Source organism: Falco peregrinus, chromosome 6 (genome assembly GCF_023634155.1).
Source record: "Falco peregrinus isolate bFalPer1 chromosome 6, bFalPer1.pri, whole genome shotgun sequence".
Lineage (NCBI taxonomy): Eukaryota > Metazoa > Chordata > Aves > Falconiformes > Falconidae > Falco > Falco peregrinus.
Genome location: NC_073726.1, coordinates 46,339,450 through 46,355,660, shown reverse-complemented (window position 1 = coordinate 46,355,660; position 16,211 = coordinate 46,339,450). Strand labels below are relative to the sequence as shown.

Genomic DNA, 16,211 nt, shown 5'->3' with positions numbered 1-16,211 from the left:
AGACCAAAGGAGAAACCTCTCCACCCTCGGTGCTCTCTCCTGGAAATCCCAGCACTGGGTAGAGAAAGTTCCATGCTGCAGCTGCTCAGCACCCATTTTAGTGGCTACAGGTAGCTGATTCTTGTACTTGAAAGGTGCACAGGAACAATGGAAGAATTAGGAAACCCCATGTTGACCAGGTTCCTGGCTTCTTGACTATATTCTTGCCTGAATTACAGAGATGAGGGAGATGAGTCACTGTGAAACACTGCAGAGAAGTATTTGCTAATGAGTAGAGCATTAACAAATGTGCACTAACAAAGTATGTACTACTCTCAAAAACACAAGTATCTCATTTCCTAGAATAATTTAAACCAACACTTCTCACACGTGAAGCCACTGGCACCGCACTGAAACCAAATTGTAAGAATCTGGATTGTAAGAAGTCTCCCCAAGGTCTTAATGGAAATTCCTTTCCAAGCACTTAAATATTCGTCTCTTTCTGCAAGTCACTTGGAAGTATGTTTCACCAGTATTATATATTTCCCAATCAGAAACCTTGGCACAGACCACATTTTTATCCTTTTTTTCCCTGTCAACTTTTGTCTATTTATTCCAGCTGTTTGTTCATGCCACTGATATGAACTAAATGAACATGGTTAAACAGACTCAGGGTTAATCTGAACACCCCCTCCACTACTAGCACTTGTGGGGTCATGGGGCGAGAGCCATGACAAGAGCCTCCCAGCATATCTTTAGCCATCAAGATTTCTGGACACCAAGAAGGCTTCTGAAACTTGGGCCATTAGCTTCTCCAGAGTACACCTCATATGCCACGGGGTTAGATGGGATTTCCCACTGAAGTGCATACGTAACAGCTTATGCCTGCATGGTGGTTTGCCATCAGTCTTGGATTTGCAAATCCCATTTGCCTACAGGGCAGAGCCTTTCTAACTGCAAAATGAGACTGGTGATCCCACACCAGCGAGGGCCAGTCCTTACACACCCCAAGCAAAATTTTAGAGCTTCCATCTCATTCCCCATGTTCAGAAGAAATCATGGTGCCAATCAGCCAGATATGTCCCTCCAGCTCTGCCCCCATGAGTACCTGTCTGGATTGTCTGCACTGCAAGCTGGCTGCGCCTATCATAGCTGATATGTTTTATTAATCCTTTTTCTCCTCAGGGTCTTATGCAGGTGCGGTGGTTGCCATGCCACTGGCAGGTGTGCTGGTACAGTATATAGGATGGTCATCAGTCTTTTATATTTATGGTGAGTTGCTTAGCATGAAGGATCTCTATGACTAGACTGGTACTGCCAGTTGTTTTGTTAAACCTGTATAACAAGCATGGATCAAAGTTGCTTTAGTGGATGAAGAGGTTGCAGATAGGTATTCCAATTTATTCTCTACTTATTGCAGCTTCTGAGAGCTTTTATTTTGTAATCCTCTGTTATAAAATGTTTTAAAATTGTAATGACCAGGCTACGGCTCATAGTCACCCAGTGAGAGGGCTGGATGCAGTTGCCAAGGTCGCTCTGTAGCACAAACACTCATGTGGTAAGTGTCCAGGAGTGCACACTAACACCAAGTGCTACAACACACGCTGCCAGTGAGGAACCAGATGCCTCTGAAACCTTCTGCCCTGAGAAATCTGTCCCATGCTGCCCGCCCTCGGTAAAGCAGTGCCACTTTTACAAAGTGGTCCCCTCACATGGGTATGGCCTTGCGGCTGATCTGTGGTGCCTCATGCTTCCCCCACACAGGATGGGGCAGAGCTGGCTCAAACATAGCCTTGTGCATCAGTAACCCAGTTAAGAAGGGGTTTCTCTGTTTCCTCTGGAGACACAGGACACACCATAAGATTTGCCATTGCAATCTGATTGCAATGTTCTTTTATGCAGATTGCAACCATGTTATGACTTCCATGTTCCATGTTCCATGTTTTTTTCTTCCTCAGATTCTACATAGAGCTTTCCTTCTGCCTTTTCTCTGCCTCATGCAGATCTTGTAACACAAGTAACAAAATGCTCAAATGCTTTGCGAGCAGGCACACACTACCACTACACGGAGTTAGTTATCATATTTTCTTACTTCTGTGAGCATATTTTCTATGCAGACTTGATCTAACTGGTTCTCAAAACAAACTTCAAGGCCTGCAGATACTGAAGTGTGGCTTTATTGGCTTTTAAAACTGAGTTTTGTTTTTCCTGCGTCTGCAGGAATGTTTGGGATTATTTGGTACATGTTCTGGCTGCTTCATGCCTATGAGAGCCCTGCTGCACATCCAACAATAACCAGTGAAGAAAGGATATATATAGAAACAAGTATCGGAGAAGGAGCCAGCCTAGCTAGTGCAAGTGTAAGTAAATAAGGCTTTTCTGATTATAATTTGTGAGCACTTTCACAGAATGAGCGTATAACTGGATGGATACTATTGGCTGCATAAAAGCAGCAGAATTATTTTCTGTTGATGTTTAGGGGCTTTTCCTCTTATGAAAACTGCAGGATCAGGCTCATGCAGCTGGGCAGGATGAGTTCAGCAACAGGCAAACCATGTAGTGCTGTTTCAGCTCTCGGCTTATGGGGCCTCACTAACCTATGCAGGGAAGGGAGTGGGGAGAGAGAGGGAACCACACACTCTGCTCTCCTGCTTACTCTCTTGAGTAACTATCATATTTTTTCTAAAAATATTAATGGAAATAGCTAAACAAGACACTGGATGCAGATGTTAAATTATCCAGCTGCCTGTTGAGCTCTTACTAAGGATGATTGCAATTCTGAAAGCTTGAGGACAAGGTTTCTGCCCTGCTCATTCTCACAGCCTCTCAGCTCCTTGTTTTAAGACTTCTCACCCTTTCTTTAAGAGAATTATGGAAGATCCTGGAAACTTAAGGTTAAAGCCTATTTTTCCACCAGGCTTCTCTCCGTTCCCTTAGGTAATTTATTTTTGCTAGTGGTGAAAAATAAAACTGTTTCTTGATAGACTTTTCTTCTTGGCTTTTGCTCTTGAACATTCTGGAACAAAATAACTCCAGACTCTTTCCTCTACATGTTTGGGGTATCAGCCTTGTTGAAAGTGTAAAGTACCAGACTCTCCTTTTGGGCATGCTCCTGAAATATGGCTGAAGGCACTCAGGTCTTGGCTGGAGACACACATACTCGTTCCAGGTCATGGTTTTCCCTTGCTGTACAGTAGTTTTACTGCAGAGAACATTAGTACCACCATCATATATTCACACAAAACCACAGGCAGGCAGTTGTCTGTAGAACACAAGGACCATTTTTGTAAAAAAGGAGAATGTCAATGTATATTGCCATAGTTACATATTTCAGCTTCTGATTTTAGTTCCATTATAAGTGAACAGGGCTCTGAAGTAAAGCAATCCTGCTGTATGGAGTATTGAAACATAAATAGAAAACAGAAATGCCAAAAGCAAGTTATAGAAATTAAATCCTCTACCACTTATTATTTTTATTATTTATTAATTAAATGTATTAATTAAATCCTCTACCACTATATATTATATATCTACCACTACCATTTATTGCTGAATGAAATGAATTAGATTGAAGCAGGTAGCTGCTTGTTGCTGTGCCACCACATGTTTCTGAGTTTGGATAACCTTTTTTTCACAATTGAATGTCTCAAACTTCATCATGCCAATAAGTGGGGAATGACACAAGGTTTTCTCTAGTTTTCGTTGATTCTGTTATTGATTCTATTATCCCGATAGCAGGATTCCAGAAGACCTTGTGTAATTTCAGTAAACAGGACAATAGTAGTATTATAATAGTAGTCACCTCAAAAATCCTACAGATTCTAGGGAAGTTTCTCTACCTGTCTTTTGCTACTAATCCAGGAGATATCTTTTATTTGCATTATAAGTGATTTTCAGTGTAAATTGGGTGCCGTGTACTGTCTCATTGTTTATTCTGCCTCTGCCTACTCGCTTTTGGTTTCGTTTTTTTTTTCCTAGAAATTTAGTACTCCCTGGAAGAGATTTTTCACTTCAATGCCAGTCTACGCAATCATTGTGGCAAACTTTTGCAGAAGCTGGACCTTCTATTTGCTCCTTATAAGTCAGCCTGCTTATTTTGAAGAAGTCTTTGGATTTGCAATAAGCAAGGTAAATGTCTGTGATGAAGCAGTGACCTTCAGACCTCACCCTACAAGGTGCAGAGTGCTTGAGGAACCCCAGATCCTCCTGGAATCATTACAGTAGATTATTTCCGGTAGCTGGGATGACATACTTCTGGTGATCTGATAGAAATAAAAGCTTGCTAGCATAAAATTATTATTTTTATATTATATAAATTATATATATTATTATATTAAAAGAAAGGAAATGACTGAGAAGTTGTTTTGGGAGAGAGTTAATTAAAAAACCTCATATATCATGAAAACCACAAAGTAAACAGAAATGCACATTTGGTTTAGTGCTGGCCATTTAGCATTGCTTGCCAGGTAATTTTTATCATCTTTTTTTTCATTACTTTTCATTGATGAGGGGTCAAATTTTGTATAGGTTTATATTCCTGACCACTGCCACTTCATTAGTCAGTATCGTCACATTCCCTCTTCAGAGCATGAATGAAGACTTCAGAGTAATTGTTCCAGAGAAGTTGTCCCAACATTCCTTTAAAAAACCTACTTGTTACATTGAAAATTATTCTCAAGCAAGTGTAATTCTGCAAACTGATACCAAACAACATCATTACCTGTGTGGTCTGGAAGCACGAGTGTGCTCAGATTCTGCAATGCTGGCATGGTAGCAATGACACTGAATAGCCAAGTACAGCATGGAGATGAAGAACAAGATGAAGGGGTATTAAGACAAAACAGATTTGTTTGTTTTGAACTGCCTTTCATTAGCCCTAGAGTTGCACCTCTGTGTACCTCAGTAATTAAAAACTAATGTAAAACTGACTGTCAATGTAAGGAGGTTGAACATCCTAGATAATAAGCTTTTCACTAAATTACTGCTTCAAAAAAACCAAAACTTCTAGAAGATGACATGCTGATCACTAAAACTCTGCAAAATAGTCTTTTCCCATGCCTGGGATAAATACCAGAGTTATCACAAAAAGTAGTAACCTTTTGGCAGAAAATTCACCAAGGGGAAGTCATGCTTGACCAATTTGATAAACTTCTATGATGAAGTGACTGACTTGGTAGATAAAGGGAAGAGCGGTGTATATTGCTACCTAGACTTCAGTAAGGTAGGTACTTATAGATCTCATAGAGAAGCTGTTGATGTATGGACTGGTTGAGCAGACAGTGAGGCGGATTGAAAACTGCCTGAATGGCTGGACCCAGAGGGTGGTAATCAGTGGCACGAAGTCTGGTTGGAGGGCAGTAGCTAGTGGTGTACCCCAGGGGTCATACTGGGTCTGTTCCTGTTTGGCATCTTCCTTAATTATCTTGATGATGGGGCAGAGCATACGCTCAGCAAGTTTGCAGATGTTACAAAACTGGGAGGAGTGGCTTGATCCACTAGAGGGTTCTTCTGCCTTCCAGAGGGACCTCAATCAGCTGGAAAAATGGGCTGACAGGAACCTCATGAAGTCAAACAAGGGGAAGTGCAAAGTCCTGCACCTGGGGAGGAGCAGGCCCATACACCAATATATGCTGGGAGTCACCCAGCTGGAAAGCAGCTGCAGTCTCCGTCATTGGAGATATTCAGAAGCTGTCTGCACACAGTCCTAGGTAGCCTGCTCTAGGTGATTGTGCTTGAGCATTGATTGAAGAAGATGACCTCCTGAGGCTCCTTCCAACCTCAACCATTCTGTGATTCTATGAAAATGAAAAGAAGATGAGCATCAATTTGTAGGCTCCAATCCCACAAAAATAAAAATACATGCATGACTTTAAATGTATGCTAATAGTTTGTAAAATTATACCATAATGTCAGGCTTTATGCTATATGTTCTTTGGTCCATACACAATGTGCAGGTTTTTCCTTCCTTTACACAGTAGCAGGCAACAGGAAGAGATTTGTTATCCAGAAACGAGCTCCTTAAGAACATGGATAACAAAAAAATATAAAAGCAGGTGAAAACCAAGATAGGGCACTCTAATATCAGGACACATAAGACAGGGGTTTGTGATGTCTACGATAGAATTTAATATTAACGGTCTTCTATGCAGCTCTTCAGTGTAACCATGGAAGAGCAGGGATATTGCATATTTCTAAGGTGAGATTCTCACTTGTGCTCTGGCTTCTCCTCCTAGGCCACAAGGAGATATTCCTTCCATCACCCATCCTTGGGCACCTACTCTAACCAGCTAAATTAAAGCAGTTTTATTGTGCTCCTTTGCTGGTCACTGGAGAGAGGGAAAACTCCATCAGAGCATTAGCTCCAGACTTTTTAGACAGAGTTGTCTTTTTCCTTTTTATTATATATATACAGAGAAAGAGGGAAGGAAGGAAGGAACACCACCCTACCCCTCAAAAACTGAAGGAATGTGCCCAGGCACTTTACATTTCATTGGTGCCCTTAGGCGCTGGGCAGACAAGAGATGGTCTGCACAGATCCGGCTTCCTGGCAGGGGCAGTTACTGACTGCCCCTTTGGACAGGGTGCTGTTTGACCCCAGCAGTGAGCAAACAGCCCCGTTTTTGACCCTGTCTGTCAGGGACAGTGACTGGACAGCATCTGGCACCCCAAGGAGCATCCTGTAGGCTCCACTTCCCAGGTACAGCATCCTGTGAATCCCATCTCAAAAGCCCCAGCAGAGATGGTGGACCAGGGCTGAGGTGGGTAGCTTCTGGCTATGGCATGGCTCACATACTGCCATTACTGGAAGGGCCTGGGAAAAAAGCTGCTACTACCTGGACGAGAGTATGCTGAAATCTCTCGAGCTCCCAGAAATCCTTAAAAATGGGAAAAAGAGTAGCTTAAGGTCACCCAGGTCTTGGTTGCAGGTCCTGTTGGACCTGTCTGCAATTCCCCCACACAAGGATCCAGGATCAAAAAAGTGTCTGATGGGGGTAAAAAAGGGGTGAAGAAAGGTATGGTTCCTATTCCCTTCCCCCTAAATCCTGAGGGAGGACATGAGCAGTAAGCACTCATTTGTCTAATTGCAGGTTGGCCTTTTGTCGGCAGTTCCTCACATGGTCATGACTATCATCGTACCCATTGGAGGGCAACTAGCGGACTTCTTACGGAGCAGGAATATTTTAACCACTACCACTGTAAGGAAGGTCATGAATTGTGGAGGTACTATTGGATTCTGAAAATACAATATTTCAATTCTGTTCTGCAGCTGATGCAAAAATCATAGTTTGGTCCATGTTTAAGTGTAACAAGAGACAAATTACTCTAGAATGCATTTACAGCTGGTTCATCTGAAGGATTTAATGGAGAGCTGATGTTAGATGTCCTCATGGTGTAAATCCTTACTCATATGAGCACACTTTTAAAAAGGGAGGAGGAAAGAAGCCTTGTTAATAATTGAAAGGGCAATAGGGACTGGCCGAGAAGAGTAGTATGATCAAATAGACCTCATCCTGCAAACTTGTATGGACAAAGGTAACCCTGTACTGTGGTGCTGGAGAGAGCTTTTCCAAGCAGATACAGTCTTGCAATAGCTGGCCATGTTCCTATGTGCTACTTCCAGCAGAAAAACCACTGTCAAGTTTAGGCTGGAAGGGTTGAGTGAAAAAAAGGGTGAGGGATGGACAGAAGCATTTTTACTCAGCACAAAAAAAATTGTTTCCAGTTCAGTCACTGAACTGGAAAATCAATGACATCTACTTGTGGGGTTGATACTAAATTAGGGAAAAATTTTCAAGCCAGATAGCCTGTGGAGTCGTTCTCCACTGCCAGTTCCTGGCTTACATTATTTATGGATGGCATAGGCTGCCTGAAATAGAGATGCCTGCAGTCAGAGATGCCATGCAGCTTGGCTACGCATTGTCACAAAGGATTCTCAAATTCATTGTATCTTCCGGGTGTATTTTCAGTATCATTAAAAAAAACCAACAATGAAAAAAACCAAACCAAACCCCAAAACCCAACAAACCCCCAAACCAAGCCAAAACAAACAACCCAGAAGGATTGTAATGTTACATATTAGAAATGTCAGTTTCTGTGATGGCAGAGACTGGAAATTCCCTGTGATGCTTAGGTACGTCCTATTGTGTTGGTGCCACACTTATATGTAAAATGCTCTTCTGTTCCATTTACCGAGCACATCTCACATCACCACAACCATGAGAAATTGAAGGCAAGAAGTGTTTTTCTCCTTGTCCTGTCATGTTTGTGAATTTTTCAGGACTTTGCAGAGTCACTTTCTCATTGTGTCCCTGTACTGCTCAGTGAGTTAACTTCACCAATTGCTTGAGTCGTTTACACAGCAATGAGGAGAAAAAAGTATATTCTCAAACAATAAATATTCAACTATCTCTGTGAATCCACAAATCTTCCACGCATGTTCAAAAACAGCTATAATATACAAAAGAATTTTGTCTCATCTTAAGTTGCTGTTCGTGTTAGACCTTATTAGTATCTCCATGACCAATAGTAATTTAAATGTAATTTGTTGCCATGTGTTTCATTTGAAGGCTTTGGGATGGAAGCAACCTTGCTTTTGATAGTTGGTTATTCTCATACAAAAGGTGTGGCTATTTCCTTTCTGGTGTTAGCAGTAGGCTTCAGTGGCTTTGCAATTTCAGGTAAGAATTGATCTTATTCTTGGTTTTACTATTAGTGATAAAAGTGATGTCATTATCCTCACTGTTGTTACTGTCATAATTTCTATTATTCTGTTTGCTCTTAATGTGGCTGCTTATGGGTATTCCCTGTTTCTTCCCATATCAGAAGTAATTTACTCCGGTGTCCATGAAACATGTTGCACATAAGAGATGAAGCTTTGAAAGAATCTGTTCTTGACTGATTCTAGTTTACATCAGCTTTGTGCTGTTATTTTCTAGTATACTTCTACAGTGTCAGCCACCTTTTCTTCTTCCATAAACAGTATCCCTAAAAGGAGAGAGAGAGAAAATTACTCTGGAATGAATAGTTGCTCAAATGCTATCAGTTGCAGCCCCGCCCCCAGCCCTAGCTGCCAGTTTCTGCTTTCTAGGTCAGTCCTCTCCCTGTTGTGTCCTATAACCAGCCCTTCTCCAGAACAGTTGTTTGTAACACTTTCATGGGTCTCTCCAGTCTCATATTGACTTTTGTAGCTCCACCAGTACCATCATTATTAAAAAAACCTCTTTTGTTATGAATATGGAAGGCCGTCAGCTAGCAGACTGCCAGGAAGATGGATCTATTGAACAAAATTGACCAGCAAAGTAACTACTGGTCTTTTGCTGGTTTAGGACTGTGCAGGTGGGAAGTAGTTTTTTTACTCAGTTACGAGGTGCTTGCATAGAAGACCATTTCTATCAATCAATTTTTATTGCAGGATTTTCCCAGTAGTCAACTTTTTACTGTATTTAATCCCATGCACTTGGAATTCATCACCCTTTCTTGTGATCATCCATAGCTCCTATGACTAATTTTCATTACCTAAAGCACGAAAATTATCTCAGCTGATTTTTACTATTTGTTTTTATTTCTTAATAAAATATGTATCCAAAAGATACACTATAGTAAGGGTAATTATTTTTCCTACTGTTTTTTTATCATGTTAAACTGCTACTTAAAGTACTGGAAAATATGTATTAAAAACCACTATGTCATAAATAAAAATATATCAGACATTTGACTAACACGAGGCATTCATTCCTTAATTAAAGATACTTGCAGAGTGCATTGTTTCAGTATGAGAAAATGGGAAGCACAGATACTTTAAAATTTCAGCAAGGCCGAAACAAACTATGTTTTCTATACAACATGATTCCCAAAGGGGTTTTGAAAAAGAATAAAAAGTTACAACATATCTTCCATCTTTATCACCAAGAAAATACTACCCTTCTTTCTGGTATATATAGTAGGGGGGTTCCTACCTTTTTGGCTTCTTCAGTCAGAACAGCTCTAGAAAGCTACCAAGCACAATGCTGTGCAGTTGACCGTTGTCTCTCGTTTGTTGTAGGATTCAATGTGAATCACTTGGACATAGCCCCGCGTTACGCTAGCATTCTGATGGGCATCTCCAATGGTGTGGGGACACTGTCAGGAATGGTGTGCCCACTTATCGTTGGGGCAATGACAAAACATAAGGTAACATTTCTCTGTGCTTTCTTGGAAAAGGATTAGGTAAGGCCACAAAAGATAAGACATTTCAAAGCTTCCTGGAAACTCCGTTTCATCATTGATCTCTGCAGCTGTTTTCTGTTGGTTGTCTTAAACACTCACTTTTACAATACCCTGGTGGCCAGATTCTTGGCTATTATAAACTAATTACCTGTTTATCTAAATATCTACTAAGTAACTAATCAGACATTATTTTATACTACCTGAGGCTAAGTCTCTGCAATATCTTTGTACCACTGGGGAATGCTTATAGGACTTGGGAAACTCCTCTACAATGCATCCCTGACAGGGTTCCTAACCAATCACTGTTTTACAATAAGATTATCTTAACTGTTAGAGAAATCTCTGAATTTCCAACTCCATGAATATTTCACATGCAAGACAGAAAATTCACTGTGAGGAAAAAAAATTCCCATGTTATATTTTATTAGCCATTGTTATGAAAGAAAAAAATCTTCATAACGACCCTCATAAATTGCTCCATCTGTAACATCAGAAATCAAACACTGATCACAGTCATTGTTCAATATGTGCTAATTTGTGGTCTAATTCAGACAGTAATATTTCTTTTTTACTGCAAACTTAATGAGAGCTGCACCATTCTTTCAGACCCGTGAAGAATGGCAAAACGTCTTTCTGATCGCAGCGCTGGTGCATTACAGTGGAGTGATATTCTACGCTATCTTTGCTTCTGGGGAGAAGCAGGAATGGGCTGACCCTGAAAACCTCAATGAAGAGAAATGTGGCATAATTTATCAGGATGAACTAGCTGAGGAAACAGAGATGAATAATGAAACTTTTGTAAGTCCAAAGAAGATGTATGGTGCTACCAGTCAAAACAATGAAGTACAGAGAAGGGAATGGAGAAAGCAAAAGCAAGTAACTCAAGACATGGAAGAACAGACTTCTTACCATTATGAAAATGGAAATTTTCAAGATTTGTCATAATACTTGAAATTGTAAGGTTTGTATAGCAGCTACTCCCACCCACCCTCCTGCCTAGCTGCCCCAAATCATCAGGTATCCATATTTATTCTCTTATTCAATTGTGTAACATCGGGCCATGTGGCTAGATACAAGGGGCGGTAGTTCCCTTCTAGTGGTGTGGAAGAGGGCTAACAACAATAGGACTTGGAGAAGTGATACTAAATCCTTGCTCAGCCATCATATCCCCTTGGGAGGGACTTCTGCACCCATTAGGCGATGACAAGCTATGGCAGGTTCCTGCCTTGTGCAAGCTGTAGGACTGACTGTAAGAGCAAGGAGTACCCTCATCTTCCTATCTGAACAAAGAAAGGACAAGGTCATATCAGATGCTGGATCCACTGTGATTTGTGTAATTACTGGGCTCCAGTGGTGTGAGAATCTGGTCTGAGTGGCCCTGCTTTGTCTTTTTAGGATTCCTGTAGGTTGGTATTTGAGCTGCTTATTCCATGTCAAACTACAGACTCATGTTAAAAGATCAGAGTGGAGGGAAAAGCAGATTTATGACAGTAGGCTGTAATTAATTACTACTGGTCACTCCACAACAGGAAGAGGAACATGTAGCAAAGATGGCACAGTATTGCTTCAACAGTTCCTTCAAATTGATTGACAGTCTGCTTTATACGCATAGCCCACCATAGCCCACAGAGTCTGGATAAGGTCATAAACTGGATACTTGTAAGATTTCTGCCCCTTCATAGATTTTGTGCTGGCATGAAAAAATTTTGAATACAAAATCATCATTAGTGATGTAATATAATTAATCCTTATGAAAGGAAATCTTAGTCCTATTTGGATTAGGTTTCTCACTCAATTCATTATTGTGAAGTAATTTAAATATATTTTTCTAGTATTATACTGATAGAGTTCCTGGCCTCAAACCCAACAGTCCTCATTTAGGTCAAAAAGCTTGCTTACACGAGTAAAGTCTTTAGTTCTGCATCTATAACTTTTCAATGCGTCAGTCTGACTGTTGCTGCAAATGAAGTACTGTAACACTTGAGAGTTAACAGAGTACCTATGTCTAAAAGTAATTTTCTTTTGCCATTGGTATATGTTTGCCTGTGTAAAGTGGCTTTAGCCTTTTTCTACCATTTTTAGAATCAACCAGTGGAGCATGCTGTATCATCTCAGTTAGCTGCAACCCAGAGACTCATTGTGGCATTAGTACTCTTTTCAGAATGGAGAATTTCAGTAAGCTGTGATTTAATTTGTCTTTCGTTATGATTACATTATGCCTCATTAAATTCAAGTGAAAGCTATCCTGTCTAGCCTATGATGTGCTTTGTGATGTTTCAGTATTGTTGTTCTCATGTACCATACATAGCCACTAACATGCATTTTGCTATTTTGTTGAAGTACAATTGAATACCGTGAGTGGAATTACACTTGTACATTCATTTGAATCCATGGATAATTTGTCTTCCCTACAAATATAATTAAGCAGGGAGATCAGGAAGCTAGCTGATTCTCTGTTCATGTCTCTTGTTCCTTTTACTGCCCAGCAACACACAATCTACAACTATATATGGATCAGAAGTAAAGGGAGCTGAATGGATGCTGATTTGACTGCAGTGAAGACACTTTTATTGGTCTCAGCAAATAATTTAATGGTAGGGGTATTGTTATGGTACAGCTCAATCCTACTTTGATACAATGCAGTTTATTAATAAGCCTCAAAAAATATCTTTATTCTGTAAGGACAGAAAATATTTTTTTTTTCAAAATTCTAGATTTTAGTTTAGTCTAGAGTTGCTGATTTCACTACTGACATGTAAAACAGGTATAAGAAGATATTTTCTTTCTTTCAGGTCATAGTCAACATTTGGGGATTTAAGTGGCAGAAGCTTGAGTCAAATGTTCTCACCAGTCTATCACAAAAGCTGGACCAGCTGCTGTTAAACTATTTTGCAATGTCCACCATAACTTATGAAAGAAAGGGCCACTCCTCTGCATATGCACAAATTAAACAGCTTCCTCCTCCCTCTCCAAGCACTTAGCATGCATGTAGTTACTGCAGAAACTCTTAACAGGAAAAATCATATTATGAAAGGATTTAATATAAGAATCTAAGTATAATCTGGCAGAGAGGAAAGAGAAGAACAAACAATGGACTATTCTAGAAACAGTAATGTTTTTTGAGAAGTAGCATCATTTCAGTAATGATAAAGGGTAGCTTTCCTGGCTCACTATGAGGAACACAAAGGGAGTGAATGTTGTTGTTACAACAAAGAACTACAAACATCCCAAAAGTTCGGGAATGGCCAACCGGCACATGAGAGCTCAGTTGCCTCTCTGGTGAACGTAGCTGCTTTCTTACTGCTATAGATATGCACCACAGCTATCACAAGTGACATCTTACATTAGCAGGATCATTTTGTATCCACCAACAGACTGCACTGATTTAGTTCAGTGCAAGTTTGACTTCAGTGGACATTTGAGTATTATTTAATGCCCTGAAAGAAATGGTTTAGAAACATTTGGACAACCTTTTGCATTTAAATAAGTACTTTCTTTCTTTTCTAGATTTAACTGCTTCCAGAGGCAGAATATCATCTCTGACCAGTTGAAGTTATGTACATACCACAATGCTTGTCCAGGCAATAGCATTCAAATGTTTGGGCTGCCTTTCTCCCTTTCCTTTTCATCTCTTTAAGTTGTTCAGGTGCATTGCATGAAGTGTAAACATCAGCACTGTTTGGAAGTTAGTTTTTTCTTCCAGGAAATTTTTGTTACTTAATAAACAATTTGATTTACACAGTGGCTTCCACAATAATGTATGACCAAGAATAAAGCCAACTTACTGGGAACAAACAGGCTTTGTAACTCCAGTGGGTGTCTCTATCTGCAACTGGCTCCAACAGCCTTTTCTTGTGGGATCTGAAGAAAGTGCAGTCACTGAGGGTGTTTCTGGTAAAACTGACTTAAAATACGTTAGAATTTGGAACATTTAAACAATAAGGCAAACAGCTGGCATATGCCAACCTGACTTCAAAGAGGTCACTGTTCTAATGCTAGTGGACAACGATATTTTCATCACCCAGATAATATCAAATGGTATTTTCTAAGGAGAAATACTAGCTTGATTAAACTTCATTTATTGCATATTTCTATACTTTTCTCTCTCCCCATGCCCAAAATAACTTTTGCATATTTTCAAATATAAGACAGTGCCCATACGCTCAGAGTTTGATTTGAAAATGGCTTTCTGATTGCTGAAGGAAGCAACATTTGGTTTATATTGGGAAGAGTCATCTCTCCATACTGTGAAATGGTAAAATAGGTAGGCTACAGAATACTAATTTAAGTCTGAGATGAGAAAAAGTAGGACAGTAAGTCCTAGGTATTTGTTGTTCAGTGTTGTTATCCACTGATCTTTCTTAATAAAGCAAGCTGCAGCTTTTATTTCTTTGATGTCTGATGTTTTCTAGGCATTACTAGCAGAAATTTAACAGTATTAATTCTCCTCTTATATTTATGCAAGAGTTAAACAAAATTTTCCTTGGTTCCTTGTAGTAAGAAAGGAAAAATTAATGACAGAAACAATGAAAATTCACCTGAGTGAATTATCCAAGGAAATAATCTCTTAGTCCAAAAGAATATACAGACTTTAGGGTAAAAAATATAACAAGAGCATCCAGATGTTAACAAAGTGCCAGGAGGAGTTTCATGTGTGTAACATAATTATTTTGAAGGTAGCAAGGCAAAAATTAATTCAAAGTCATGCAAAATGTGTCATGGCTTTGTGTGAATGTTTCCAGTTGACTACTGTTTACCGATAGTTAAAGAAATCTTTAAGTTTAGTCATTATTTTGAGGAAAATTTTGTAAACCCTGAATTTCTTATCTTATTTTTCTTCCTATTTTCTGTTAAAGACCTTAATTTTAGAGTGCTATTTAATTATTCATAATTTAAGAGAGAGGACTGAATATTTCTTGTGGTTAAAAGAACAGAAAGGGGAAAAGAGAAAAACAGAAAAACAGTTGCCACTAAGAGCCAATGCAGACAGTGCTGAGGATGGATACCAGCTTCCAAATCCTTGAAACAGAACTTGGCGTTCTCTAGACTTTTGAGTTAAAAACCTGCATGTTGAGACCTGATATTCTTCATCATCCCAAGGTTCAGGGAGTTCAATCAGGACTGATTTCAAAGCTTAACTCTCAGGAAATCAGGAATAAATAAATGGAGAGATTAAAAACTCCTCATTCTTATATCGTCCAAATGCGTATGTTGGATTAGATAACACTGCTAGTAAGATACACTACTAACACTACCGCAGCTCTATATGTACATACAGAAGACAGTCTGGCAGGCTTCTTTGAAAAGATGCTTTTAATTACTCACATACTGATACCAGTAATTTCTTAGCTTCATTTGATAACAATGTTTACCATGACATGAAAAATTGTCCCTTTTTTATCTCAACCTTTTTTGTTTTAGTGTTTATACTGCTTATCATGTTTAGAGCTCTTCTACATGCAAATTCACGTAAGTAAAGAAAGAAATTACGTAAGAAATGTAGTAAGATTGTACTTCTTTGTGCTGGACTGTCTTTTAAATAACATAATAAAGCCAACAGGTTTTCCCCCAAGAGCATACCATTTGGATATTTAAAGTCTTGATCATAACAAAAGCTTGACCCATTTAACTTGTTTCCCTCCCCTCATTTAATTACAGCAGCCAACAGACTACATTTGTTTATGTATAACCATACTTATCTGCTCAATAAAGTCGGTGCTTAGACTCTTGCTGTACAAAATTTTGGCATCTACTTTGCTCCTTATTTTAGGGTTAATTCTACCTGCACAAATTTAGAGCTCCTTTGAGCAGGTCATGGCTGTTTTGTTAAATACGTGTTAAGAAAACACTCAAACTCATGAAAAAGAAATCTCCGTTGGCTCACAGCTGTGGTTGCCCAGAGGTGTCTCGCAAATCTTTGGAGCATCAGCCTCAGGAAGACAACTTTTGTAAATCAGGAAATATTTAATGTACTCAATAAAGATAGCTCTGCTCTCGAGAGCTAGCAGTCATCACCAGAAACACCT

At 39.5% G+C, this 16,211-nt stretch overlaps 1 protein-coding gene across 1 annotated transcript in view; it reads left to right on the top strand.

The window, feature by feature from the left end:
• The window catches only part of SLC17A8 (solute carrier family 17 member 8), a 36,865-nt gene extending 20,975 nt beyond the window's left edge, over nt 1–15,890 (top strand). Inside the window, exons 6-12 of the mRNA XM_005242675.4 lie at nt 1,165–1,251; nt 2,200–2,339; nt 3,958–4,107; nt 7,068–7,200; nt 8,547–8,657; nt 10,022–10,149; nt 10,792–15,890. Of these exons, the coding sequence (XP_005242732.3) occupies nt 1,165–1,251; nt 2,200–2,339; nt 3,958–4,107; nt 7,068–7,200; nt 8,547–8,657; nt 10,022–10,149; nt 10,792–11,130 (1,088 nt within the window). The 3' untranslated portion in view covers nt 11,131–15,890. The remainder of the gene's footprint in view (nt 1–1,164; nt 1,252–2,199; nt 2,340–3,957; nt 4,108–7,067; nt 7,201–8,546; nt 8,658–10,021; nt 10,150–10,791) is intronic.
• Nucleotides 15,891–16,211: the final 321 nt, after the last annotated feature.